The 27,953-nt window shown below is 36.5% G+C and overlaps 3 protein-coding genes across 3 annotated transcripts; 2 read left to right on the forward strand and 1 right to left on the reverse strand.

Annotated features, from left to right (window-relative positions):
- Positions 1 to 8: 8 nt before the first annotated feature.
- LOC140765227 (uncharacterized) lies at positions 9 to 2,671 on the reverse strand. Its single transcript, XM_073104201.1, has 6 exons — positions 2,504 to 2,671; positions 2,356 to 2,411; positions 1,591 to 1,714; positions 1,391 to 1,497; positions 519 to 585; positions 9 to 433 (listed from the first exon to the last, which is right to left on the reverse strand). The coding sequence occupies exons 1-6, from the start codon at positions 2,583 to 2,585 to the stop codon at positions 357 to 359; spliced, it is 513 nt and encodes a 170-aa protein (XP_072960302.1). The 5' UTR covers positions 2,586 to 2,671; the 3' UTR covers positions 9 to 356.
- A 313-nt stretch (positions 2,672 to 2,984) lies between these two features.
- LOC140764781 (tubulin-folding cofactor D) lies at positions 2,985 to 23,196 on the forward strand. Its single transcript, XM_073103529.1, has 17 exons — positions 2,985 to 3,266; positions 3,580 to 4,127; positions 5,963 to 6,065; positions 7,644 to 7,820; positions 9,071 to 9,259; positions 11,566 to 11,682; positions 11,892 to 11,996; positions 12,653 to 12,823; positions 12,943 to 13,158; positions 13,719 to 13,917; positions 14,839 to 15,044; positions 15,272 to 15,496; positions 15,591 to 16,145; positions 17,103 to 17,369; positions 18,586 to 18,630; positions 22,102 to 22,287; positions 22,734 to 23,196. The coding sequence occupies exons 1-17, from the start codon at positions 3,084 to 3,086 to the stop codon at positions 23,022 to 23,024; spliced, it is 3,783 nt and encodes a 1,260-aa protein (XP_072959630.1). The 5' UTR covers positions 2,985 to 3,083; the 3' UTR covers positions 23,025 to 23,196.
- An 817-nt stretch (positions 23,197 to 24,013) lies between these two features.
- LOC140765263 (asparaginyl endopeptidase Rep2) lies at positions 24,014 to 27,827 on the forward strand. Its single transcript, XM_073104246.1, has 9 exons — positions 24,014 to 24,455; positions 24,800 to 24,964; positions 25,459 to 25,615; positions 25,696 to 25,781; positions 25,865 to 26,064; positions 26,440 to 26,488; positions 26,573 to 26,779; positions 27,060 to 27,266; positions 27,344 to 27,827. Exons 1-9 carry the CDS (start codon positions 24,222 to 24,224, stop codon positions 27,524 to 27,526), a joined length of 1,488 nt encoding a protein of 495 aa, XP_072960347.1. The 5' UTR covers positions 24,014 to 24,221; the 3' UTR covers positions 27,527 to 27,827.
- Positions 27,828 to 27,953: the final 126 nt, after the last annotated feature.

Below are 27,953 nucleotides of genomic sequence, written 5' to 3' on the forward strand. Positions count from 1 at the left end.
GAATACTATACTCAACTCAAAAGACAAGATATATATGCGAATGCCGCAAAAGGGACAGAGATATTACATTGACTCTCCGAACTTTCAAAACTATCAAAATTTCGCTTCAAATCCTGGGTGTATCTAACAAAAATGCCACTGGGAAAGTATAAGTATCCCTCACAATACAGATAAACCTGGTTCTGCATGATCTGACAAAGAGTATCTAGTTAAGAGTACTGATTGTTAAAATTAGGCATAAATATCCCTTCCAGCGCATTATGAAATATTTTCTTCCAGAACAGTATCCATTTGATTAATGTCTCATCAAATTCGGCGACTAGCTCTAATAAAATGCAACTATTGAGGTTGCACATTCAGGGCACTCTCTTAGGAGACATGTTTCGCACAAGAGCAACTGTTGTGAAGATAACAATTACTTGCAACAGCACACCTGGTTCCAAAAAGAAACAAAAGGGCATAAACAGTTGGTACTTTGATTTATCAATGTATAGACAGACAATACATATGCAACTCACCGAGAAAAACATGGATAGTCCCAAAGAGTTCAGAATTCATCATGACCTTCATATGATAGTGGATAACCTGCTTAATAATTTAATAGAATCAGCGATAACGAGTCCTCAAAGATTCTCAAATGAACATACAGATACTCATCCAAGGTATAAAGATAAACTGAGACATAAAATGTACTGCAGTTAAAGTTGATGAATACACATAGAATTACATCTTCGGGCCAAAAACAAGAAAGAAGTGGTGTGGCAAAGAAGTGGGGTAACTCACCTAACTAGACCATACAACTTCTCTATATAAGTATCAACCAACCGGTTTTACTGATCATTTGAGATTTTCCTATCAGAATAATAGATGAACATGTACACGTTTGTATATCTGTATATGCATCATTACATTTCAGGTACCAGTATAAGCATAATAAGACCAAGATAACATGATCAATAACCACGATTTTGTGGTTGGGAGCACTTTCCTTTACGGAAGTTGGTAAAAATGCTTCTTATAAATCATAATTGTTAACCATATGCAACAGAGGCAGGCTTGAGCCGTCTAGATATGGGGATAAAAACAACTTAAATGATGGATTTATCTCTCTACTCATCTTTCTCTTGTCTAACTATCAGATAGAGCTCTTAATATCTATCTGTTTCAAAATCTTCTAAAACTAGAAGTGGAATCATTGAGTGTGACTACTTCTTACAAACTAGGAAATACAAGACATGAAAGAAAGATAGCCTGTAGGCCAACATTTTAACCTCCATGTATTAATAAGCAACACTTTTAATGCATACTTAACTATGTGCAAGAAAAAAGGAATAGCAAGTTGTGAAAAGATAAAAGAATGGTTCAACAAATAATAACAGTAGAATTTCACCTTGACAAATGAACCACTCCTAATAAGACATGCAACAGTCGATGCAATAGCAACGGAAGATAGAATGATGTACAGTCTCAACAGAATCACCTGGCTTCGCCTCCGACCTATTAAGAACAATACAACCTGAATCAGCTTATACAACTTTACAAAATTAAATACCGAAAAGTAATTTAAGATAGATGAGAATGCAAATAAACCTAATTCTCCAATGACAAGAGAAATGAGTCCAATTGAGATAGATAAGATTTCAGGCTTATTAATTTCCTCTATTTGTTGTGTAGATAAAAACACCCATAGAAAACCAATCACTTGGTTGATAGTCTGCAACCAAAATATCAAAGATGAGTCAGCCGAGTAGATTTTCAAATAAATTTCAAAGAATTGCATTCTGACAGAAATAAGGAGGCTTCGCCAACTAGAATATGCTTATGTGGAGTATAACACTATCTTTAGGGGACAAATCCTGAACATGAAGGGCGAAGGCCTCTACTTTTCAAGTACAATTTTTACTATAACCAAAGTAGATGAAATTGTTGTTTAGCCCTTGGTTGTAGCTAGCTACTTGATGAACCAAAATTATGCGCAATGAACCAAACTTATGTGCATCAATTGAATGATGAATCAAACTAAGATTATAGCGATGGCAAAATTAAGAGAAACAAGAAGCGCAGACAAATTTACTTGGATTTCTAATTTGCTTAACTCCACGGGGGACAACATTCATTTCACTATTCTTGAAAGACAGATCAAGGTAGACGGTAAGTAAAGTTGCACATTTTGTACTACTAAAACCCTACTCGATACAGGGGAACGTCTTAACATATATGATAGGAATAATCGAATACATACGCGTTAAATTACAATTTACTAAAATACAACAGTAAAATATACCTTTTTTTTTGCATTCTAATCTAGGGATCTTAAGCCCATACGGACAGAGATGGAATTGAGGATGTGATCACCTGAGCCACGAGTAGAGTTCCAAGGCGGGACTTCCCCTTTGCAACCTTCGTGTATCCTGCAGTACAATTACAAGAAAAACAGAGTAAATTAATTTCGCTTATCACATTAGATAAGAAATCTATATAACCTTCTTATCTGAAAACTTACTTGAATCCACCACCATGCGATAAGAGTAATCCGACCCGTCAGTCCCCGATGGACGACCGGAAGCAATCTTTCTCTGCTGCATATTGTCGGCAATCTCTCTTACAATTCTGAGGAAGGAACGGGGGAGAAGGGGGATTAGGTTTTCTCGGCCGATCTGCTCGGCTTTGTCCAAAATGTTTATTTTTATTATTATTAATGGGCTAGTTGGGCTATTCAGAACACATTTAGGAGATATTTGCAAATAACTACCTATCTTTTGATCTTATTGCGAACTAAACTGATTAATACTTTTTCCCCCACAGTCTATTTTTGATAAAGAAAATAAATTAAATGGGTCTAGATAAAAAAAACTTGTCTCTGATTGGAAAGGCGAACTTAATATTTTGAACATATTTAAAAAATATATCATCTTAAAACTTATTTTGTCGGAAAATAGAATATTAGTAAACATAGGTGGTCATTTGGCAAAAAGCCCAAACATCCCCGTTACTGCTTGATTCCGGGCAGAGCAGTTCTTTCCTGGCCGAATCCTTTTGTTGCTTCTGTGAAGCTATCCGTCGCTGTCGGACGGAGCTCGGCAATGGAAGAGGCGATCTCCCTGGCTTCCTCGGATCCCATCCAAGACGAGGAGCACGAACCTAAAGATATCATTCTCCTCCGCTACTTCCTCCAGGAGTGGCAGCTCGTCAAGTCCCTGCTCGACCGGATCGTCTCCAATGGCGGCGTCTCCGACCCTTCCGACGTTAACAAGATCCGCTCCATCGTACGCTCTTCTTACCCTGATCGCTGATACATCAATAAGGCAAATAATTTGCTCTGCTATGCTGTTTCTATGATAGTTGATTCAAGATTTACCAGTTCTTGAATTCTAGTCACGTTAAAGACTCCAAGGGAGCAAGAAATTTGATCTGTTGGCTCCTTTTTTAGGAGTTTAATTTAAGATTAGCCAGTTCTTGGATCCTTGTTAACCTCATTCTTACTAAAGCCCTAAGAGTTTAAGAAAGATTAATAGTTTCATCTGTTCTTTCCTTTTTAGGAGGTTAAATCAAGATGACCTTTTCCCTTTTGTTGCGCAGATGGACAAGTATCAACAAGAGGGGCAGCTTCTTGAGCCATACCTAGAGAGCATCATCTCTCCACTAATGTCCTTAGTCCGATCACGGACGATGGAGCTCGGTGCCTCTTCTGATGAGCTTCTTGATATTATAAAGCCTCTGAGCATTATAATTTACACACTTGTCACGGTCTGCGGATACAAGAGTGTTGTCAAGTTCTTTCCGCATCAAGTCTCGGATCTTGAGCTCGCTGTTGCGCTTCTCGAGAAGTGCCACCGGATGTCCTCGACTACATCGCTGAGACAGGAGAGTACTGGCGAGATGGAGACCAAGTGCATTGTGCTCTTGTGGCTTTATATTCTAGTCTTGATCCCTTTTGATATCTCTTCTGTGGATACTAGTATGGCGAATGGTGATCAGGTAGATGGATCCGAGTCAGTGCCTTTGGTTGCGAGGATAATGGAGATTTCCAAGGATTATATTTCGAGTGCTGGGCCTATGCGGAGGATGTCTGGATTGTTGCTTGCAAGGCTTTTGACTCGTCCAGACATGTCGAAGGCTTTTCATAGGTAATCCTTACATTCTTTTTTCCTGGTGTTAATTAGTATTTATGCTAAGTATTGCTAACTAGACGTTGGGAAAACTGAAGTGAAATACAAGTTCTCATTTTTGCTGACTTGTTTGTGCTCTATGTGTATATTATGATTTCTAGTGCTTTAATTTAATCAGTGATGAAGGATTCAAGTAGTTGATATCAAGACGATAGAATAAATTGTAGTAATCCATAGTCTCTTTCTTGCTTTACTCAGAATTTTTTTTTCTTAAAGCTTTTCCAACATTTTGGCACCTCCAATTATTTAGCACTAGGGTTGTTTCTTACGCATAACTACCTTGCATATTGAGCCCACTAGAACACAGATGTATGCTGATGAGAGTACAACATTATATTGTTACCATCGAATTGTTTAATCCACGATATTATAGAGGTGTATCAAGATATTTAAATCATTGTACTACCACCACCAAATTGCTCAATCCACCAGATTATGGAGGTATTATTAAGAGAATTGACCGCTTAAAGGAAAGAAATTCTTGCTAGAAACTGCATTTGATCTGTTATATTTATGGAATATGTTGGGTAGCTTCTGGGGTCAGTAGCTTTCTAGGCCGCATAGCATGTTTGTTTGACAATGTTGATATGCTCTTCAAACATTTGTCAGTCATGTATTCCTATTTTCATTTTCCCTTGTCATTTGATGTTCTATCAGATGGAGAGAACTATCTTGCTTTGTTATGGAACTTTTAAGTGGAGCCCTAATTTCAAGCATGCTCCACATATGTCTCTGTGAACATGACAAACAAGAGCTTTGATTAATCTTTGGTCAATTAGATAGTTCTTGTGGAACCGGAGTGCTAAAAGATGCATATGTTGCATGTGTGCACTATCAAAGGCCTTGATTTTCCTTGTTTACATGTCTGTTTGTACTGCCTGGGTGATAACCACTTTTGCAGTCAATAATTACAAGTGGGGCTTAAATATACTCTAATCTTGTTTGAGCTATAAAAAAATTACAAAGGAAACACTATTAGATGCAAGACGCGAGCTGGATTTTGTGATGTATGATAGGATAATAGCAAAAATATTACTGTCCTTGGTAATGTTTATTTGCAATCTATCTTGATATGGTGCAATCCAGATTTGCTGACAAATACGTATTGGAGTTTGTGCCAAAGTCTTCCAATGTATATTTGCTGTGTATCACTCTTAATTTAGTTTCTTAATTTATTTCCTCAAATTTCTCAAGGTTTTTAGAAGTGATGATGTTGTGAATCTTTTATCCAACAATGCATTTTCCACAAATCACATCATCCTAAATGAAGTCTCTTTAATTTAGATGAGTTTTTTCTGCTAAGATGTCTTACTTCATGCTGATAGCATCATGAACTTGAATGATTCTGCATCAATTTGCTGTGAAAACAAAGAGAAAATGTCTCGAGAAAGGAACTAAATGAATATGGGCCCTTTGTAGCTTTTCTAGTTATGTATATACGAATGAACTGGTACTTTATGCCATCCATGTATTGACATCATAGTTCTTGTGAGTTGAAACAACAGTGTAGTTTTATAAGACTTTATAGTTAAATGTAATTACTCATACACTGCAGCTTTTAGTTTTGGTGCTCTACAATTCCCTTTATTTGTTAATAGTTTCTCTGTTCTTGATGTTTCAGTAGTCAGATCAGATGTCATTTTATTTGAATTTGAGTACTGTTTATCTGATTGTTTGAGACTTGCAGCACCTCTCTGTGTAAAAAGATGATTTATAATAGTGGAAAATATCTATCAAGTTTTAACATTATTTAGGGACAGGTTGACTTGTTAGTTGTCTTGATTTATTTTCAGTTTTATGGAATGGACACACGAAGTCCTTTTATCTGCGACAGATGATTTTGCGGACCACTTCAGGTTAATTGGTGTTGTGGAAGCTCTAGCTTCAATATTCAAGGTTTGTCTTTCTTTCAATTGATAAATCACAACATGCAGACTCATTGATATGATTCCTGAAGTCTGACTCTATATTTCCTAGTGGCTGCATTTTCACATAGTAATATACTAATATAGTATACAAGATATCCTGTTCCTGTAAGCTTATAGATTTGCGTATATTCTGTGAAACTTACCCATGCTCCTCACCCTATCACACTCTAGCCCATATCAGCAACCTTCATCTGAAATCAGATTGTGTGTATTGACTATACCTATTACATTTGATGTTGGAAAAAGTCAAGTACGTTGGAAATAATGTTGAGAGTTGTTGTGAATATGACAACAACTGTCAATCTGCTAGTTAAATACTTAAATGGGTTAAAAAAATAATCTGCTAGTAAAATACTTAAATGGGTTAAAAAATAATCTGCTATCATTTGTAAATAGGAATCATATGCATGACACTTTAAGGAGAAGAGGACCAAGTAATTTTCTAGGAATACTTTAGGAATCATATGCACGACACCTTTTGCTAAGATAACCTGGCAAGAAAACTTGCTTGCACATTTTTTATGAAGTACGACAATCAGTTGTTGGGTTTGTCTGATGAGAAATAAAATATTAGTATTCTATCAACTTAGTCATGGAAATCATCACACTAACTTGTGAGGTCTTCTTTTTCTTGACCCTCATAGGACACATTGATATGTTCGTAGGGGTGAAAGCGGGTCGGATTAACTCCGACCCGACCCGCTATCCGACCCGACTCGGATCGGATTCGGATAAAAAATTTCTATTCGACTCGGATTCGGATTCGGATACGGATAGAATTTTTGAAAAAAATTCGGATACGGATTCGGATATGGGTCGGATAAATTTTTCGGATTCGGATACAGATATCGGATATCCGTTTAACCGCATATTTTTTTAAATAATTTACAGTTTTTAGTTTGCTTATTTAAATAGTAAGTATTAATATTATTACTAATAATACATTATATATTATTTATAGAGATTAATTTCTCTAATTTTATATATTTGACATACAAAAAAATTATTTATTTTAAAACTCTTAATAGTTTTGTGTTAATTATATTTAAATAAAATATTATAATTATTTTAAATTTAATCAATATCCGTTTAAAATCCGATCCTTTATCCGAAAATTATCCGTATCCCTTTAGTTAGGATATGGTTTTAAATTTTGCTATCCGTCCAATATCCGTATCCGAATCCGTATTCGAACTAAAAATACGGATCCGGATATGGATTGAGCACTATCCGATCCGTATCCGATCCGTTTTCACCCCTATATGTTCGTGGTTCCATCTTTGTGGCTGTACATCATGTTGAGACTAGTTATTTTTCTCTTTTTTGTTCATTAATTTATTTATGAAATTATGAAATTGCAACTGTTTAAATTCCATCTTTTCTGTCAATTTCTTGTTCAGACACCTTTTCTAGTTTCTCTTTCTCAGACAATATAATGTTTTAGTAAGTAATTTCATTGTTCCACTTCTTTAAACCTTCCATTTTGTTGCTAATAGTCTGTGATTTTGTGTGCTGATAACTAGTTGTTTGCTTCCAAGAGTTGCAGGTTGGCAGTCGAAAAGTTATCTTTAATGTGTTTTCTACTACTTGGAGTGATAGTGCCCTTTTAATGAAATCAACTGTTGCAGCTCGAAGTCCATTACTTAGAAAATTTTTGGTAAAATTATCACAACGTATTGGGTTAACTTGTTTGCCTCAACGTTCCTCATCATGGCGATATCTGGTACAGCACCTTCTTAACTTCCTAGCATATCTATAGTGAAGATATATGATAACTTCTATATGTTTGTTCTACTTTTCTTCCTTCATGACAGAACTAGAATTTTTGTCAACACTTTTTAGTTCATGCAAGGGATTCTAGAGAGCTAATAGCCTACTGACATTTTTTAATCCTGACTGTTATATCTTTATCAACTGTGTTTGTTTTGGAGATGCTTGAATCACGTGGAGATATCTATTTCTTAAGATGGTGCTAATAATCAGCTAAAGAAATTGTTAATAACATCTCTATTTAATACTCATATTAGTACAAAGTACAAACTAGACATGAATATGGAAATCCTTTGACTGATACTCTTTTCCACTACTGGGAGCTAATGATAATCATCCATCTGTTGACTGATTTGAGTGGAAGTAATGCATGTTGTGATTCTATCAGTTCTAATATGGTACTGATTCTAGTACCTTGTGTCCCTCTTCCTTCAATCTTTCCAATTCTGTATAATATATAGATCTAGAGAATACTGAGCTTGAAAGCTCTACAGTGTAGTGAATTTAAAGCTTAAGTTTACTAATAGATCATCTTCACACTTTTAGACTGGGATTATTGCTTCTAGATTTTTCTCAACAAAATTATGTTTTAGCTAAATATGAATAGTTTTAATGGTCTTACAGAAGTCCAGTCTTAGTTTAACAATGCTCTAGAGGTATCCCTTGAAGTCATTTTATATGCATTAGGCAAAAGCTTTCTGCTTGTTTGAAAATTCTTGATCTGCTCACTGTTTGAATTCATTTTTTATACATTGGATCAGTTTTTTTAGTTTGTTTTGGGAATCTCTATCACCACAAACTAGAATATGCAAGTTGATGCTATTCCTGCAGAGGTTTCTGTGCTTATGTCACAATCCTTGCATCACAAGATAGGCTTGACCACCAAAGAACTACTTTTCATCTTCAAGTAGGGAATATGTTCTTTATTTCCTTTCTACCCTGGGTTGTGGTATCATATGTTTTGCTCCATTGATGTTTATAGGATTTTTGACACTTCACAGTATATAACAAATACACAAAAGAATATGCATTTTATTTTACCTTAGCCTGTTCGGCATATCTGTGCAGCAAGTCAGCAACAGCTCTTTAATTATTTCTTTTACAGCTTCAGAAAGATCTAAAACCATGTTACATTTTCTTATTCTTGGTGTCAGCACAGATTACAAAAGCTTCTTAAGCTAATTAATTTGCCTTCTCATGCAGGGAAAGAGTAGCTCATTACACGTGAATCTTTCAGTGGATGTTGCTGGAAAGGGTTCAAGCCATTGTTGTCAAAATACCGACCAGCTTGATCATACGGAAATTGCGAGTTCCCCAGAAGAAGAGGATATGGATGTTCCAGAAATTATAGAGGAGATAATTGAGTTATTACTATCTGGTTTGAGAGATTCGGTACGTGTGGATTATTAACTGATATATGTTCATTCTTCTAATTGAGTAGAAGATTATATTTAATTTTAACTATAACAGTACATTGTTGCCATTATATCTAATCCCAGCCTTCTCTTCCTGACAAGGTAAAACTTTAAGCAATTATCAGGTTTGTAGTATGTCCTTAGTGAGGATTTAATAAGAACTGAGGAATGAACCATACTAGCAGATACATTTTTTTAGGCAACAAAGTTATTAGACTGTGTACTATATGATAACTTTGATCTCTAGTTAGAAAGATAGTATTTTTATTTTTTTAAACAGAAATATGGGTAAATAAATGTCCTTGTGGTATCAATGTGCTTTGCCATTGATTAAAAAATATATATATCTCCTTGAAAATTTTTATTTTTCTGTATATATGCTATTTTATGAGAAGAGAAGAACGTTCATTTCATGCCATCCATTGCAATGTTCTGTGGGAACACCAACGTTTATTTCTGTAACTTTGTGTTTATTATGTGGCTGATATTTTTCTTTTATTTTCTTCTTCAGTTTCTTTGAGTGTTGTTGTATGTGACTCATCTTGTATTCAAGTTTATGAAATTCTGTTCAATTAGAAAGTAGCAAAATGTTACGCTACATATTCTCTTATTGGTCTGAATATAAGCCATATACTTGGCTCACTATTCAACTATTCAAGTTTAAGGCCAATTGCAACAGGGAAAAAAACCATTCTGGAAGAAATCTCCTGAATGTTTCCTCTGCTTTTGCTGGGCATTTTCCTTTTTACTGAAGTCGAATATGTGACAAAGAATTTGCTGGAATTATAAGCTGTTGTTGGAAAAACCATTTATCTTTGAACATAATGTCTCAATGGAAGGTAGATGATAAATTAATGAAAAGCTAAACTAGGATCATTCATGATTACCACTTCAATGTCATGTGAAGTTTTAAGCAGTAATAACTATGATATTTTATTGATATCTGAAAAAAATGGATGATCAGTAGCAAGCAAACAATCATGTAGAGATCAAAATTTCTTTGTTTTTATGCATATCTACACGGATATACCCTTGGACACGTGATTATATAAACCAAAGGAACATGGTGGTCTATAAGTGATGACCACCCAAGTGTGTTCAGACGGACCAAAGGTGGGTGAAGCCGCAAGAAATGAAGGGCTCAGCCTGGCGTCCTGGTTTGACCGGCTAGAGCTTTTGGGTGTCTCATGCTTTTTGGGTGCGAATATGAACCTGCTACTTGGCTAGAGGAAGGTGTGTGGGCCTTAGTAAGAGTTGACTATGGATAGGGCTCAAGATTTAGGCCTGGACATTGGTCAAAATTGAGAAAACTCTAGACTAGGCAGACTTGATCGAGTCTGGCTAGATCGGTTATGGCTTTTAGGGGTGGAGTCCGGGGTTGAAATTTAGTATGCAAGTGAGGTAGACTCTTAGTAAGAAATGAGCTAACGTCTGGATAGGGTTTGAGGTATGGATCAAGGCTTAAGGGCCAAAACCCTGATTGGCCTGCAAGTGCTTGCGCAATTGGGCCTTGGGCTGGCTAGGTTAGTAACTGATCTGGATGAGGGAGGCTTTGGCTAGGGTTTTGGCTGTGGTGAAGCAAGCGAGATAGCGGTTAGGTGGTGGAATCAATCAGTGAACCAGGGAGGTTAATAGTGACAATGGTGGTTGAGGCTAGGAGATGGAGATTGTGCAGCTTGGTGCTGATGGTGTGGTGCATCCAGGGTGCTGGTGGGGGGTAGGGTGGTGGTGGTGGTTCAGCAAGGGATGGTGATTGTGGTTAGCGGATGCGGAAGGATTCTAACGACTATGGTTGGCCAACGGTGGTGGTGGGCAAGACGAGAACCTTTTGAGAGGTAGAGATAACTAGGGCTATAGCGCAAAGAGAGACAAAAGTTAGAGGTAGCAAAGGAGGAAGAAAACTAACTTAGGTTCCATTCAAGCATAAGCCTATTCGTGCTGTACTCCACATATTTATAGAGACTAACCTGACGACTCGACTCATCTGACCAACTCAGCAAGGATCTAATTAAAGCAAACTATAAATGGGTTTGGACTAAACTGTACATTGACTCAAATTAATTAAATAAGTAAATAACTGAACCAAACATAATAAGCAAAGGACTCGGCTCAATCGACTTCGAACTCGAGCTAACTTGGTTTCGGGCTCAGCTCAAATCGTAACAATAAGTTATTGCTACAGTTTTCTAGAAGTCAAGTTGCACTAATTGTTCATCTCTCCTCTTTCTCTACAGTTCCACATTAATTCTTGTTGAAACATGTTTTAATTACTTCACAGTACAGGACACAATTGTGAGATGGTCTTCAGCAAAAGGTATTGGTAGGGTAACTGCACGTTTGACTTCTGCACTTTCACAAGAGGTGTTGTCTTCCATATTGGAGCTGTTTTCAGCTGGTGAGGTTTGTAATAACTTCCTCTACTTTTCTATGTTTAAAAGTTATTGCTAATAGTGAATAACCATTGGGCAAGGACACTGTTCCAAAGTGCTTCTTTATTTAAGAAGTTCCCATTTTGCTACTAGAAGGGCAAAATTCTTGTTGCTTGGTTTTCAAACATTTCTCACAGTATAAAGAAATAGGAGTAACTGCTGGTTATTTTCTTTCTCTAGGGAGATAGTTCTTGGCATGGCGGTTGCTTGGCTTTGGCAGAGCTGGCTCGCAGAGGGTTGCTTCTCCCTGTTAGCCTTCCTAAAGTGCTTCCTGTTATAATAATGGTAAAGCACTGATCTCTTGCGTTGGTGCTATATAAAATAAGCTTAATCAATACCCTCATACCATTAAGAACCTTGTCTTTCTTGGATATTCATTTTCTTTACTTCAAATTTTACACTAATACTACATGAATTATGTGAGAACCAAATGCTGTTCTGGCAGTATTGCTGGATGAGTTTATGCATAACTTTTTATTGCTTAAAAGCATGTTTCTTACGTACAATATTCTTGCGCTTCTTTTTGGAAATTAGGCTCTTCTATTTTTAATTAAACATGAGGTTACTTATTCAAATTATAAATAAACATGATTAAAGGCTTAAATTTAAGGATTGTAGCAGTAAATCTTCTTTGAAGTAACAAATTTCAAGAAGACCAAGATGAAACATCATTCATTTAGCCTGTAGAATCTTATATATATGTTGTCCTGTGTAACATGTATGATTACTACTTTGTAAAATCTTATCTTGTGAATCTTTTGCTAGGCAGAACTTAGTTCATATGAGCTTTCCTATGATCTTCATGCTATTAGCTTGACTATTCTTTTCATGTCAATTATTTAAGTTTGGATATGTCTCTGACTTTCCGGAGCCAAATAGAAATCTCATAAGCATCAATTATATGATGACATAATAAATTACTAGAAGTGTGAAATTTCCAGGCATTGCACTATGACATACGGAGAGGACCACACAGTATTGGGTCTCATGTGCGAGATGCCGCTGCATATGTGTGTTGGGCATTTGGTCGTGCATACTCTAACTCTGATATGAGGAGCATCTTAGAGCAACTAGCACCACACCTTTTAACGGTTGCTTGTTATGATCGAGAGGTAATAATTGTTTCTAATGGACTAGTAGTAAGATTTGCAGCTCTATCATTTGTAATCAGAATTTTGTCAAAGGTGCTATTCAATTTTTACTTTTATTTTGTTTGGTGTATTGATGCTAGGTTAATTGTAGAAGAGCAGCTTCTGCCGCTTTTCAAGAGAATGTTGGAAGGCAGGGAACTTTTCCACATGGCATTGACATAGTGAATATTGCGGATTATTTCTCTCTTGCCTCACGGTTGAATTCATATCTTGATGTTGCTGTTTGCATTGCTCAGTATAAAGAGTATCTGTATCCTTTTGTGGAGGAGTTGCTTTGCAAAAAAATTAATCACTGGGTATGATACTTCTATTTATAGTACTGTGAAGCTATTCAGTTTGATAATCATCTTTTCAAGAATAATTCCTGAAGCTTGCACTCAATCATTTTACGTGGTTATTAGTTACTTATTTAAAGTTGGGTTTCACACAATCGTACAAATATTCTAATATATATTTTAATACATATAATCAAATAAAAAACCTACGATTGATGTGTTGAAGACCCAAAAATATCTCTAAGTACACTAACTTTTTTGTTAAAAATGTGTCAAAGATGTGCTAATGCTTGTCAGTAGCATGCAGGAGTGTGCCAGTCGGCATGCCCTATGCTGATCAGCATGTGCTGTACCGACCAGGGATCAGCACGGTACATGCTTTCGGCACGGCCATCGTTAGTTTGCTATATTATCATTTAGCCTTGACTATATTACTTGAAATCTCCTATTACATGACATGCCAAACTTCTGTTTTGGTTTTATATAATCGACCTATGTATATTCAAGGCTTGTTATTCATGAAAGAACAAATCTTCTTTATTGTTCATCACAGGATAATGTCAGCATTGTTCACTTTTCAGGAGAAAACCTTAAGAGAACTGGCTGCTGAAGCCCTTTCTGCTCTTGCACGATATGATTGTGAATATTTTTCTGGGTATGTCCTTGAGAAGTTGATTCCCTATACTCTTTCATCAGACTTGTGCACACGTCATGGTGCAACATTAGCAGCAGGAGAGCTTGTTCTAACCTTGCATCAGCTTGGTTTTATTTTTCCCAGTGGTTAGTATTTTCCCTACTTTGAGCTTCATTGCAGTCGGATGTTTTGATTCTATAGTTACTCTTTTCAAGGACAAGGATATTACCCCACAACATATAAGTACTTGTACTCAGTTTTAAGTATATCATATTGATCAGTGACTATCTTGTGAATTATGATGCAAAATATTTACCTTAACAAGGTTTGGAGTCCATCTTTGTCAAAAGATAAACCTGAAACAGAGAGTGGATACTTATACTGGTTCATCTAGGTGCTCAAGATAAGATTTAATACTTTCAGGAACATGCTTCTTGATTATTGTGGCATCAAGGAGACTTCCAAGCATTTCAAATCGTTAATCCTACATATCTTCTTTAATACTTCTACAAAATAAATGTAAGCAAACATAAAGTTTATCAGGGATTTTATTTTGGAAAACTGTTCTAATTTATATTTCATCCTTATTGAGGGGGTGTCAGTGTGACAGTAAGGCCCCTGCTTGCTTTATGGGTACAAATCTTGGAAACAACTTTCTCATAAATGAGGGTAAGATTGCATATATTTTTTCCCCTAGATCTTGTGTAAGTGGGAGTCTTGTGTATGTAGATACCCCTTCTTTTTTAATGTATATGGACATACATCAATGGTATAAAGCCATGTGTTAAGTGTCTAAAGACTCTAAACCTGACTGCATCCCCTAATGAGATCCTTTTTGACACTGTGATACTTGACAACAACACTAGGTCCTATTAAATTACAATACTCTTCATCGTCATTTTCTAACTGATTCAGGCATTTACTTTTGTTGACCTTCCATATCTTAGTATGCTAACAGTTCTGTCAATATTCTTTTATTTTTTTAATTCTTCTTCTCCTATTGGGTATGGTTAACTTGACTGGAACATAATCTATTTGAAGTGTCACATTTACTTTCTTGTTTGCAGACAAGCAAAAAGCTCTTTCAGGCATTGTTCCTGCAATTGAAAAAGCACGCCTTTATAGGGGTAAGGGAGGAGAAATTATGCGTTCTTCTGTTTGTCGTTTCATTGAGTGTATGTCGCTTTCTGAAATATCCTTAACTGAGAAGACAAAAAGGAGTTTACTTGATACCCTGAATGAGAATCTAAAGCATCCTAATGCCCAGATACAGGTAAGACATCTGAGTTTCAAATTGTTATCTTTTCTCTCCAAACTTTGCATCTAATTGTCAGGATACCTACTAGCTAAAGAAGTGGGATGTATATTACTTTTTACTGTTCCACAAATATTTTGATTCCTTGGTATATTAAGTGCATGTTATGTTTTCTAATGGATCCGGATCTTTCCAACCATTAATTTGCTTATTGGACTGAACTTTGTTGATTAACTTTTGTTCAGTGTGCTGCTGTTGATGCATTAAAGCACTTCATCCCAACATATGTCATTGCTTCTGGAGATAAATTTGCTACTACAATTGTCTTAAAATATCTTGAATTCCTAGATGATCCAAATGTAGCTGCTAGAAGAGGTGCTGCACTGGCTCTTGGAATTTTGCCACATGAATTCTTGGCTCTACAATGGGAAATTGTAATAACAAAGCTATGTAGCTCCTGCACAATTGAGGTAGTATGTCTAGATTTCAATTAAAAGGATTAGAATTTGGCCTGGGGAATTATGTGTAGTAGTATGGTTGCAACTAGTTTGATTTTACTTGCAGGATAAGCCTGATGATCCTGACGCTGAAGCACGTGTAAATGCTGTCAGGGGACTAATTTCTGTTTGTGAAACATTATCCAACACTTCTACTTATAGAACTCCAGAAGATGAATTTTTAATATATTCACTTATCAAAAGTAAAGTCATGGTGACTTTGTTTAAAGCACTTGATGATTATGCTGTGGACAACAGAGGAGATGTGGGTTCTTGGGTACGTGAAGCAGCAATGGATGCCCTTGCAAGGTGCAGTTTCATCCTTTGCAAGAGAGACTCTGTTGCCTCCACAATGGCACCTGGCGTTCTGCATCAGTCTGAACCGCAGGATAATGATTTTTGTGCAGCTAATCATGGGTATCCACTGTTTGATGCAGATATTGCTAAGAAACTTGTTGCAGGCCTTGCAAAACAAGCTGTTGAGAAAATAGACAAAATAAGGGATGTAGCTGCTAAGACCCTACAAAGGATTCTCTACAACCAAAAACAATATATCCCTTTCATACCTCATAGGAAGTTGCTGGAAGATATTGTCCCCAGCAATACAGATCTAAAATGGGGAGTAAGTTAATGACATTCTCTATCTTTTAGTTGTGCTGTTAAAACTGAATGAATTGTAATTACAATCTGTTTTCCTATTTAACTTGGCTTCTTTCCCTGACAATTTTCATCTGTCATGATCACTAATTGAACATCATGATCATTAGAGGAATTCTTTAGCTTATGGAGTATAAGGTCTGGAGATATTGTTGATTTGTGGTATCCTTTGATCAAGTGCTAATTTGTCAATTTTATGATTGGTCCTATATATTGGTTTTATCTCAATAACATTCATCTCAATCTGTTCATGTAACTTTTGTGGTTAGTTATATATTTGTGCATTAAGTTCAAGTGCAGTACTAATAAGTCATAAGAGAAATGAGATATTGCACACAAGATTTTTCTCAAGCTTTTTCTGCCATATAGCATAGAAGTTCTTTCTCTAAACTTCTCAATATTGGACAAGTCTAGAAAGTCCAATAGAATTTCATCTCATTCACAGGAAGTACTTTTCAAAACATTCTTTAGATTTTCTATGATAGGATATTGCCATGAAATTCAATCCTGTTTTCATTACATTTCTGCACTGTTTTCTGGCATTGTTGGACTTCTCAAGATCGTCTTGTTGCTATATTCAATCCTCAGTGCTGCTGCTGGAGTCTTTAGAAGCTACTGTTTCTGCTGGTTTTGGTGTACAATAAGTTGGGATAATTTGAACATGTAAGAGATTAAGACAGAAATATCATCATATAATAAGATCTCTGTGCATAAGAGATTTATGTCATGATATAATAAGATATGACAAGTTGAATGTGTAAGAGATTTTGAGAACCCTTTCATAGCCTTTCTATCAGTATGTGCCTTTATAAACTACATCTTATTGGACTCGCATTAGGAAGGTGGTCAATGTTGTCGGACAATTTATCGAGGTCATTTTTCCTTGTAAGTCTAACAGATTGTGTTTCTTTCATGTAAGCAGGTGCCTGCTGTGTCTTACCCACGTTTCGTGCAGCTTCTGGGGATCAGCTGTTATAGTGGCCCTGTGCTTTCTGGGCTTGTAATCTCTGTGGGAGGATTGCAAGAATCCTTGCAGAAGGCATCAGTAGCAGCTCTTCTGGAGTATCTTCAAGCTTCTGAAGTTGGAATAGATGAGAGAAAAACAAGGGAGATAATACTGAGTGCTGACCTTCTTTGGGTTCTCCAACAATATCAGAAATGTGAAAGAGTTGTCACACCCACATTTAAGGTATTAAAATTACCGGACTTTGTTAGGTATCTTTACATAGCCCCATAGCCATGTACTGTATTGCAAAATTTACTTCCTTCCTCAGTGGCAGATCCGGGATGGCGCATGATGATTTCCTTAATTTAGAAGTATAGTTTAGAAACATTTTAAGGATTTAGCAAAAAAATTTGAACAGTGATTCCAAGGCTTGTGTCCTTGGAAGGTTTTGCTCAAACTATTGGAACTCCATGAATCTTGAGAATGAGAAGCCGTTTGTATTTAGTGAGCATAAACTACCAAAGTCAAAGGAGCATGATTCGAACAAATTTTACTAGCAGCAGGTTGACATGAATCAATTAACACAATTTAAAGCACAAAATCAAGAAGTTTAATGTTGCCTATCGTTTCTCACTGGAACTTTTGTTAAGTTCTGTTTTTTCCTCATATAACAAAACTTGAGAAGTAAAACACAATGAACACTATGATATAGTCCCATTAGGAGGGCATATAGCAACAGAAAATTCTGAAATATTTCATAATTCTAGACAACATACCGAACCAACATAGGATGTGCAAGGATAATGAGTAGAGTAGGTAACACTGAAATGTTAAGTATATATGGTACTTACTTCCTTTAAACTAAGCAGATGTTAAATATCTCTACATTAGGATATCCACTTAACATGATATAAATGCTCATACTTCATAAAAGAAGGAAACAAAGAAATACTTCTCTAATGCATCATGATTTTGCCAGACATGCATCTGACCTAGTAAACTACATGAGATAAAAACCACTGAGATAGTTTGTGGTGGATTATCCGATCCTTTCCTTGTCTATGTAATCTAGTACACTAATTTGGCCTATTTTCCAAGTATTGCTGCAGTTTGGTTTGAATAATTTACTGAAGTACAAGTTAATTAGATAGAGAAGTGAATAACTTCACTAGAAATGCTGCCAGAATATTTTCTGTTCACCTGTGTACCAATTTAGATGAACTGTATTGTGATAAAGTAAACTCTCTGCATTTTTTCCTATTTAATATGTACCATTCTGTGCATTACTATGTGGTTAAAGGCCCTAAGACACAATATCATAATTTTGGGATGTCGCTCTATTATATTTGTATTCAATTTTATTTAAGTGCAATTGTCTGGTTAAGTGGTAATCTATTAAAGTAATCTTGATATTTGCAGTTGTTTGTTTTGCATCTAACAGAATTTTTTGTTGTTACAGACAATTGATGTTCTTCTCAGCAAAAAGGTGTTCTTGAATATGGAGGTCAGTTTTTCTTATTGGAGTTAACTTTGATATTTCCCTATGTATCATTTGTGACACTAGACACTAGGATTTAGGACACTATAATCATGATAAATTTGCTATATGTTATGCTTGATCATATGAGGTACATTTAGTCTGATTTCTTTTAAAGCTTATATTGTAAATGCTCTTATATTTTCTGCATCCCTTAAAATCAATTTTTTTTTAAAGTTTTTGTTATTGTGTTTTGCCTATTTTCAGCAATATTGGCCTTAGGCAATATTTGATAGAAGACAGACTTGCTTCTCTGTCTCTTACCAGAGTTTGCAAATTGGGCTATATTTGAGTTCCTTATTCATGATAAGTACTTTATAGCAAAGGCAAACAATGGGGTTGGATGTTTAGGACATGCAACCGGTGGTTTGATGCATCCATAGTGCTACGCCTACAAATAAGTTAACCCTGGAACTCATGAGCTAATTCCTTTCATCATCTTATTAGACCCCCTTTCTAAAGAATCTATAATTATTTAGTTGTTTAGCATGCTTAGTCATTTGATGGATGGTAGAAGTCATGAAAGTGTTGCTACTACATAATCAAAAAAATTTACAATAACACCATACATTTTGACTGTACGACAAATAAAATCCTCTATTTTCATTATTATAAATAGAACCTTCTATTTGTTCAAAAATACTAAGCCACATCGTACTGTTTGATAAAGAGATATAATTTAATCCAACCATCAGATTGACTTAATTATATAACTGAATTAGACCTCCAAAACAGCTTGTAGAAAACATCAATTTTTAATAAAATAGGATTGAATCAAGCCTCTAAAATACAAAAATGGCATCCAAACACTGAATACCACAAGATCAATGGACCCAAAACTGTTGTTGTTTAATCTCAAATGTCATGTTAGAGGAGTGAGATAAGAATAATTTAGGAAATATAAAAATATCATTTGAATTAAATGAAATATTATACTTTTTCCATTTTGTCAGGTGCTTGTTATACTAAACTTAACTCATGGTGTTGCTTTGTATTTTTTAGCAAATAGGAGGTTCTATTTATAAATAATAAAAAGAGAGCATTATTTATAATATAGTCAAATTGTTGGGTCTTATTTGTAATTTTCTTACACCATTATTCAGTTCCCAAGGTGTCAAATTGGTTATGCTAGCGAGCCTAGCTTCTTCACTGATACTTTTGCAAGCTTGCAGGTGGAGGTTACTAGGTTTTGTATTAATAGTGGTGTTGCTTGTAGTCTTGTGGCTAGGGGTGAATACAGGCTGGATTAAATTCAACCCTATCCGGTTTTGTATACGAGTTTTGCTAGATATGGGTTGAGATTTTTCTATCCATTTTGATATCCAATATTGTGAATTCGCATCTATATCTAGATAGTCTATGCGGATACAATATGAGTTGAAGAATAATATCTGAATCAATATCCATATACATTTAATGATTTAAAATATTATAAAAATAGTCATATAAAAGGTTATTTTTGTACTTTTATATGAATCTTTAATCTAATTTTCCTATATCTTTACTGATTGTACTATAGATTTGTTGCAACTATACTCAAGTTTTTATAGATTCAGAAAATAAATACTGATAATATCTAATGTCCAATCAGTATCCGTGGTTTAGTTGTACTTAGCGGATATGGTAATTAAATTTACTAGTAATATTCGGATCCACATTCGAAAAGAAAATGGATATTGATATGATTTTACCACTATTTGATCCGTATCTGATTCATTCCCCCTATTTGTGACCATTTAAACAACTGATAAAGTTTCAGTGATTTTCACAATCATGATCGTCTCATGGATGATCTGCAATATATAGGTGGAAGTAAATTGTAGGAAATATTTAAATTGAAGAATGAATATCTAATTCTCATATAGTTGTATTTGGATTCCGTCAATTCAAAACTTGTTTATATGCAAATAAATTGAAGAAAGATCCTGGATCAAAACATAGTTATAAATGTCTTTATTATAAGAATATGGCTCTGTCAGTGAATTGCAGTTTTTGATGATTTTCAAAAATACAATGGCTTTGACCTACCTTTGTCAATAGACCACATCTTGCAGTAAATGATGATTGGTGATTGCAGGCAATAAAAATCTACTGTTCCGAACTGGTACAGTGATCAGATTGAGAACTATTCTCAATCCATCCATAGCCATCATCAAAAAGTTCCAGCCTTACAGTATGATTGAGAGGTTATGAAGTTTTAGGCCCCTGTTGAACTGATAGGTCTTGGGTCCTAAGAGAGAAAACAACCAAATAGTGTCTAAATTCAAATGCCAGGTAGTTGTTTACTTTTGTAATTGGATTTATGCTTTACTTTCTTTGATACTTTATATCTGTTGAAGAAGTGGAGAGAAAGGGGCTTGTAGTATCCTCTAAGGATGTCCAAATACCATAGTCATCAGAGCATATCCATTACTCGATGTTAGACTGGTTATAGTTTGATATATTTTAATTTCTGATCTGAATACTTAAATAGTATCTTTTATTGCTAACCTGCTAAGAAGACTGAAATTGGGACTGGAACGCAGTTTTCTGCATGATGAACTTTGTACTGCCCAGTGCCTACATCAGTTAGATTGACCAGGGGTTTACCTCCCTATATCCAACCCTAGTTGAAATTTGGTTGCTTGTGTCATCAAATTTTCAGAACGAGTAGCCAAGGAACTTTGGCAGGAAGTTTTCTATTATCAGTACTAGGATCTGTATTTCATTTTCCTATGTTCTTATATTTATTAGAGTTCAATTAGCATAAGATCTTTGCTAACTACAAACTGCTAAAAGTTGACAATCAGGGTTCAAACAATTTCTCTGTAGGACTTGTGAGACTTATTAGGCAGAGTATAACATCCAATTCATGTATTAATCTGATTTTCTTAACTACATTATGTTTTATAATTGGGGGCATTTCAGGTGGCATTTTAATATGTTCTTAAATAATATGTCAGAACTCAGAAGTCCTCTTGTTAAGAGAAAAGAGTATTGCGAGAACCCAACTGTGCTCTCCAAAGAATGCCATACTACGTTGCCTCATGGAGCCAAGTCAGGCTTAGTTAGCAAACTACATGCTTCCAGTTTATGCAGTCATTCATTCTCATTTTTAAGTGCATCCCTACCAGGATTCATCTTCTTGACACAATTGGCTTCTGTCATGGAGGATCCAAGGCAATACTTAAGCACGCTTGGATGACCAGATTGTGTGGCATGATCAGCTTGCACGAGATTTACTTATAGTGCTGGTGGTGCCAGCAATCCATAATAAGATATTATTTTGGCAAATAGGGACACTAGGAAGTTGTCCAAATTTGATATTATGTGTCTTCTTTTTTTGGGTGCTTTATGTAGCAAAGTATCTATTATGAACTCATACAGTTAAATTTTTATTGTATTGTAATTGAGATTCAGATTGCAAATTGTTTTCATATAATTAATCATGGTATACAGGGACGGAGTCAGGACTTCTTCACAGGGCTTTTGGATTCTCTTGCCATTGAGATGAAAGCGACAAAGGACTTCACAAAGTTATGTGCAGGTCTTTCGATTCTTGGATATATTTCTTCTCAAACAGAGGCAAACAACTCTCGTGCATTCTCTCACCTCCTCTCTTTCCTAGGCCATCGGTACCCAAAGGTTGGCACATCCTCCTCTATTAATTAAGTAAAGACTAATGGGCTTTTGTTGTCAGGAATTTCCCATAGTAGGATTTTTCTTATTTTTCTGGTTCTGGTGTTAAATAAGCTGTTCGGCTGTTCCCCTTCTGCTTATAGCCTATATATGACAATGAAAGGTTCTAGGACATTGTATGTCCATCTGTTCAATATCAAAAGTAAATAAATTATCTGTATCACTCATTGGTGCTGCTAAAGGGTATCACATATAGTTAATAAGTCTTGCTCCTTGTGCATAAGTTAAGGATGTCTATACGTTGCTCCTCCTAGATCCTCTACTAGGAGATCCTTTTCTTTACTAATATTTTTCTTTTTGTGTGTGTGTGTGCGTGCGCGCGTGTTACTGCCCACTTCTAAATTGATAACTCAATTTAATATTTCATACATTTTGTTTTGTCCGACCTCCAGATTCGGAAGACTGCTGCTGATCAAGTATACCTCGTCCTGCTACAAAACGGAGATCTTATTCCAGAAGATAACATGGGCAGAGCACTTGAAGTTGTTTCTGATACCTGCTGGGATGGAGCTGTGGAGGAAGCAAGGAGTAGAAGGTTGCAGTTATACGAGATGGCTGGCTTGGAAGTATCTGCCTCTCAGAATACTAGCAGTAAAGAGAAAAGCAGTGCTGTTCAGCGAAGGGCTTCGGTAGCTGATGAGAACAAATCATATTCATCATTAGTTGGTTTTTCTGGATTTTAGCTACATGTTCCTCGTTCGTTATTGTCATCTTTACTGCACCTTTGACGAGGAGGTTACCGTTTTTATTTAGAAATGTGTATTTTATTTTTCTCTTGGAACTTTTTGGCCAAATTTTCCCAAAGAAACAGAGAGTATCAATTGCAATGCGCGAGCCCAACATTTATGTACTGAAGACCATTATATTTGTTGAAGCTCGAACCCCTCCTAGTTTGAACAATATAGTCAAAGTAGAATAGACCAGTAATGACCAAATATCTTGTTAATAGATTGATGCATTTTAATGGGACTAATTTGATTGCTGAGAGCAAGATCAGTTGTTAGATTTGATTCATTTGCTGGTTATAACTTCCTTCAGTCAGTCACCTCTTGCAGCTACACTTGAACTTACACCAATTGCACCACTGTAGCTCAATGATTATTATTTTCTCATATAATATGCATTTACCATTATCCATGGCCATCTCTATTCGGACCTTTCCAATGAGATGCGTCGTTCGTGTGGGCTTAATCCCTACCATGGCAAGTTGGTAATATGACCATGATGGCTAATGTAACTGACGACCTGCTTAAAATCTGGGAGAGTCCCAGACACGACGGCCTCGATATCCACGTTTCAGCTCCCCCAACCCGGAGCTGTCGACACGTGTTTGAACGTAACGCTCCCGCATTTCCAGTCCTTCTACACAACGTCGCCGCGCAAAGGAACGGCGGGTATCAAGTCACGATTTATTGCGAACGCCGAAAACAAAAGGAGAATAGATAAACAAGAAGCCACCGCTTAACTATGACCGGATCATCTGCAGTCCATGCAGCACAAGTTTCCTTCGACCCACGTACTCGTCGGCCTCCTTAATTTTTCATATCATGGTTGAATCCGATTCCTATGTCGGGACTTTCACACGATCAGTAAGAGGAAGACGAGTGCCGATGTGTGGGTCCCGTCCCGGAACTCTCACGTGTCGCCTCTTCCGTTCCCGAGGCGCCATTTCCATTGCATGGCACTGTGGCTTTCGCTTACTGGGATTACCACTGTGGCGAATCCAGGAGGTGAGCGGTGCAACTGCACAGCTATAATTTCCTCCCCTCTCTCTCTCTCTCTCTGTCTTCCCTTTCTCCCCCTTTCCGAAGCTCTCTTATCCCCTTCTCCCCCGAGAAAGTAACCCGATTAGTACCGCCCCCGGATAAGCTAGCTAATCCATGGCGAAGAGCTCTTGGGTCTCGGGATGCGGCCTCTTCCTGATCATGCTGATTGCCATCTCGCTTCTCCAGAAGGAGAGCTCCGCACGTGTGTTGGGGGATTGGGATCCGGCGATTCGGATGCCGAGCGAGAGGGTGGGAGTTGAGGGAAGCGAGGAGGAGGAGGATGAGATAGGCACGAGGTGGGCGGTGCTCGTCGCCGGCTCCTCCGGCTACGGCAATTACAGGCATCAGGCGAGTGTTAGGGATTTGTCCGCATATTTCCACCTATTTTTTTGATTATCTTGCGGAGAACTCTTTTTATACACTTGCGAAAATTCCTCTGAGGTCGATTCAAAAAAAGAAGAAGAAGTTTTTAGTGCATTTAACTCTTTTTTTCTCCACTAACAAAGAAAACCTCTCGGTTTTCCTTTTCGAAATAGCTAAAGAGTATATGGAGAAACAACTTTTAATTGAAAACAAATACTGGTATATATTTGGATGATGTGAAAAAAATTACATTATATTACGTAATTAGGAGAAGGGGTAAAAAGATTATGACGAATTTGGTTGTAAATGTTTTCTTGTGCATGGGATAGGCGGATGTGTGCCACGCATACCAGATATTAAGAAAAGGAGGGTTGAAGGAGGAGAACATCGTGGTTTTTATGCACGACGACATCGCGAACAGTCCACTGAACCCGAGGCCAGGGGTGATCATCAACCATCCCCAAGGCCAGGATGTCTATGCTGGAGTTCCCAAGGTATAATGCTACTTCTTTTACATCTAATTTGATAATATCTATTCCGACAATCGAGCCTTGTGATTCTAGTTTAGAATGATGTCTGAATTGGAGTACTTTTTGTTACTTGAGTGTAGTATGATTTGAGAGGTAATCGTTGCACATAATATGATACGACTAAATACTTGTTATCTTGAAATGTTATGAACGGTTAAATTGTCGGATTATACAAACTACGTGGATACTACTAGTTAATCAGTTGAGCCATGAATACTAAATTATCATTTATTAGGTAACAAAACTGTAAATCATTTCTTATGTGGATAGAAGGAAATGTGCAATAGATGATTAAAAAAATAGAGGGGCTAAATAAGGTTTGAACTGTAGATCCTTAGAGAATTAGGTTATGATTTTGACCTAAAAATTTAAGTCATTAGATAATAATTAACAATATATATCATACTTTTAACGTATACAAGAATAGTTGCTTGATTCTAAGTTCACTTGCGTTGCAGGATTACACCGGGGAGCAAGTCACTGCTCAGAATTTTTATGCAGTACTCTTAGGAAATAAGACCGCAGTCCAAGGTGGGAGTGGAAAGGTTATTGATAGCAAACGAAGTGATCATATCTTCATCTACTACTCTGATCATGGTGGACCTGGTGTTCTAGGTTGTCTTCATTCTTCCCTTTCTTATGCTGTGTTAGTAAATCAAACATATTTCATGTGTTGACCTCTGATTTTGTGCCAGGAATGCCGAATATGCCGTATCTCTACGCTGCTGATTTTATTGGGGTGTTAAATAAGAAACATGCATGCAACAGTTACAAGAAGATGGTGAGAAGAGTATTTTTTTAATCCTCCTTTTCTGAATTGGTTTAATAGAACTTCATGGATAATATTTAGTGATACTTGAGCAGGTTATCTACGTTGAAGCGTGCGAAAGTGGGAGTATCTTTGAAGGTTTAATGCCGGGAGACCTTAATATTTACGTGACAACAGCATCCAACGCACAAGAGAGCAGTTGGGGAACATACTGCCCGGGTATGGAGCCCTCTCCACCCCCTGAATACATGACCTGCCTTGGGGATCTTTACAGTGTTGCTTGGATGGAAGACAGGTTAATTTGTGTTGTATCTTATTTCTTTTATGAATCTTTGCACAAATTTCTATTGATTGCTTTAGCAATTTAAATACAACTGGGGTACATTTCAGCTGTTGGAGGAAATTATTCTAAAATGCCACTGTCAAAGAAAAGTAACTTTTGTTCCTATGATGCTCATCTATATATTTATTACTTTTTTTCATTTGGAAGCAGAGATCGTTTCTTGTGATGTTTCCTTCCCGGAATTTGTTTAGTAATTAAAGCTTCTCTTTGCCATATGCTAGCTAAAAGTATCTTTAATGCAAAATATATGTCATGGTACTGTTATATCACAGTTAACTGCATTGCACTTTCTATGAATTTAATGCCTCCTCCTATGAATATTCGCAGCGAGACTCACAACCTTAAGAAGGAAACCATCAACAAGCAATACAAGAATGTAAGTTTCCAATGGTGTCATTCTTTCCTTAAAGCTGCTGCAGAGTTTTACTTAGGAAAATTTTGACGCCTTGGTGGTACGCAGGTGAAGGAGAGGACTTCTAATTTCAACACCTTCACCGCGGGGTCACATGTTATGGAATACGGCGACAAGAGCTTCAAGGGGGAGAAGTTGTACATCTACCAAGGCTTTGATCCAGCGAATGCCAATGTTACCGAGAACGGTCTTTGGCCTGGCATGAGGGGAGCCATCAACCAGAGGGACGCTGACCTTGTTTTCCTGTGGAAGAGAGTAAGCATTAATGAATCCTCTCCATTGTCTTGATTGTCATTTAATTATGGCTTAAGCATAGAATGTCTTTAAACCTCACATCAAAAGGTAATCGGGTCTTTGATCTTGAAGGATATAGCAGACGCTAATCTAATTGTGTTAAATTAATTTTGTTAAACTCTTACCACAAATATGAAACTTCAGTGAGTGCTTAGGCATTGAGCTCATAATTTCAACACAGTTATGGAAGTTCGTTAGCCTAACTGTAGTCATATCTAACCTCATCTATTTTTGCTTCCAGTATGAAAGATTGGATGAGAGATCAAAAGAAAAGAAGGAAGTTCTCAAGGAGATCACCGCAACTCTGACGCATAGAGAGCATATTGATAGTAGCATCGAATTTATCGGCAAGCTTCTTTTTGGAATAGAAGGTGGCCCTTCTAAGCTGCAAGCTGTTAGACCACGAGGACAAGCATTGGTTGATGACTGGGATTGTCTGAAGACAATGGTAAATCTATCTCTCTTCTAACAATGTTTTACTTACTACTCTTCTGCTTTATCCCTTCAATTAATTATCTGCTTCAGGTTCGAGTATTTGAATCACAATGCGGATCACTCACACAATATGGCATGAAGCATATGAGAGCATTTGCAAATATTTGCAACAACGGCATCTCCAAGGATGCAATGGAAGAAGCTTGTGTCAGTGCCTGTGGAAGCTTTAACTCGGCAAGATGGAGCCCTCTGAGCCAAGGATACAGTGCTTGATTCCAGTCTCTACTGCAAACTCTCTATCAGTGGAAGAAGCTTAACAAGGATTTCAACGATTAATTTCTAGCTTCTATGTTGTTAAGTAAATAATGGATAAGATTACCCAACAGAGCCTGTTTGTTAGTCTACAGCCTTGAGCTTCTTTGTTAGATGTACACTGTACTACTACATGTAAGCTGTTAGTGAAGAACATAAACCCAAGCAGAATCTCTGTGTGTTGTAGTTTTTTTTTTTTCTTTTTTTAATAAAAGGAAATATATTAAAGAAATTTTACGTTGTGAAAAATATTGTAATAGTAAATATGTTCGATTCTTCTGGTATCCCAGTCAGTGTCATGGATCTCTCGGTGTGTTGTAGTTGGACATAGTTAATTCTTCAACCGTATATTTAGTTAATTTATCTTTAGCGGATCCAAATGTAGATC

The sequence above is a fragment of the Typha angustifolia genome, chromosome 8 (genome assembly GCF_048772165.1).
Source record: "Typha angustifolia cultivar Huaian chromosome 8, ASM4877216v1, whole genome shotgun sequence".
Lineage (NCBI taxonomy): Eukaryota > Viridiplantae > Streptophyta > Magnoliopsida > Poales > Typhaceae > Typha > Typha angustifolia.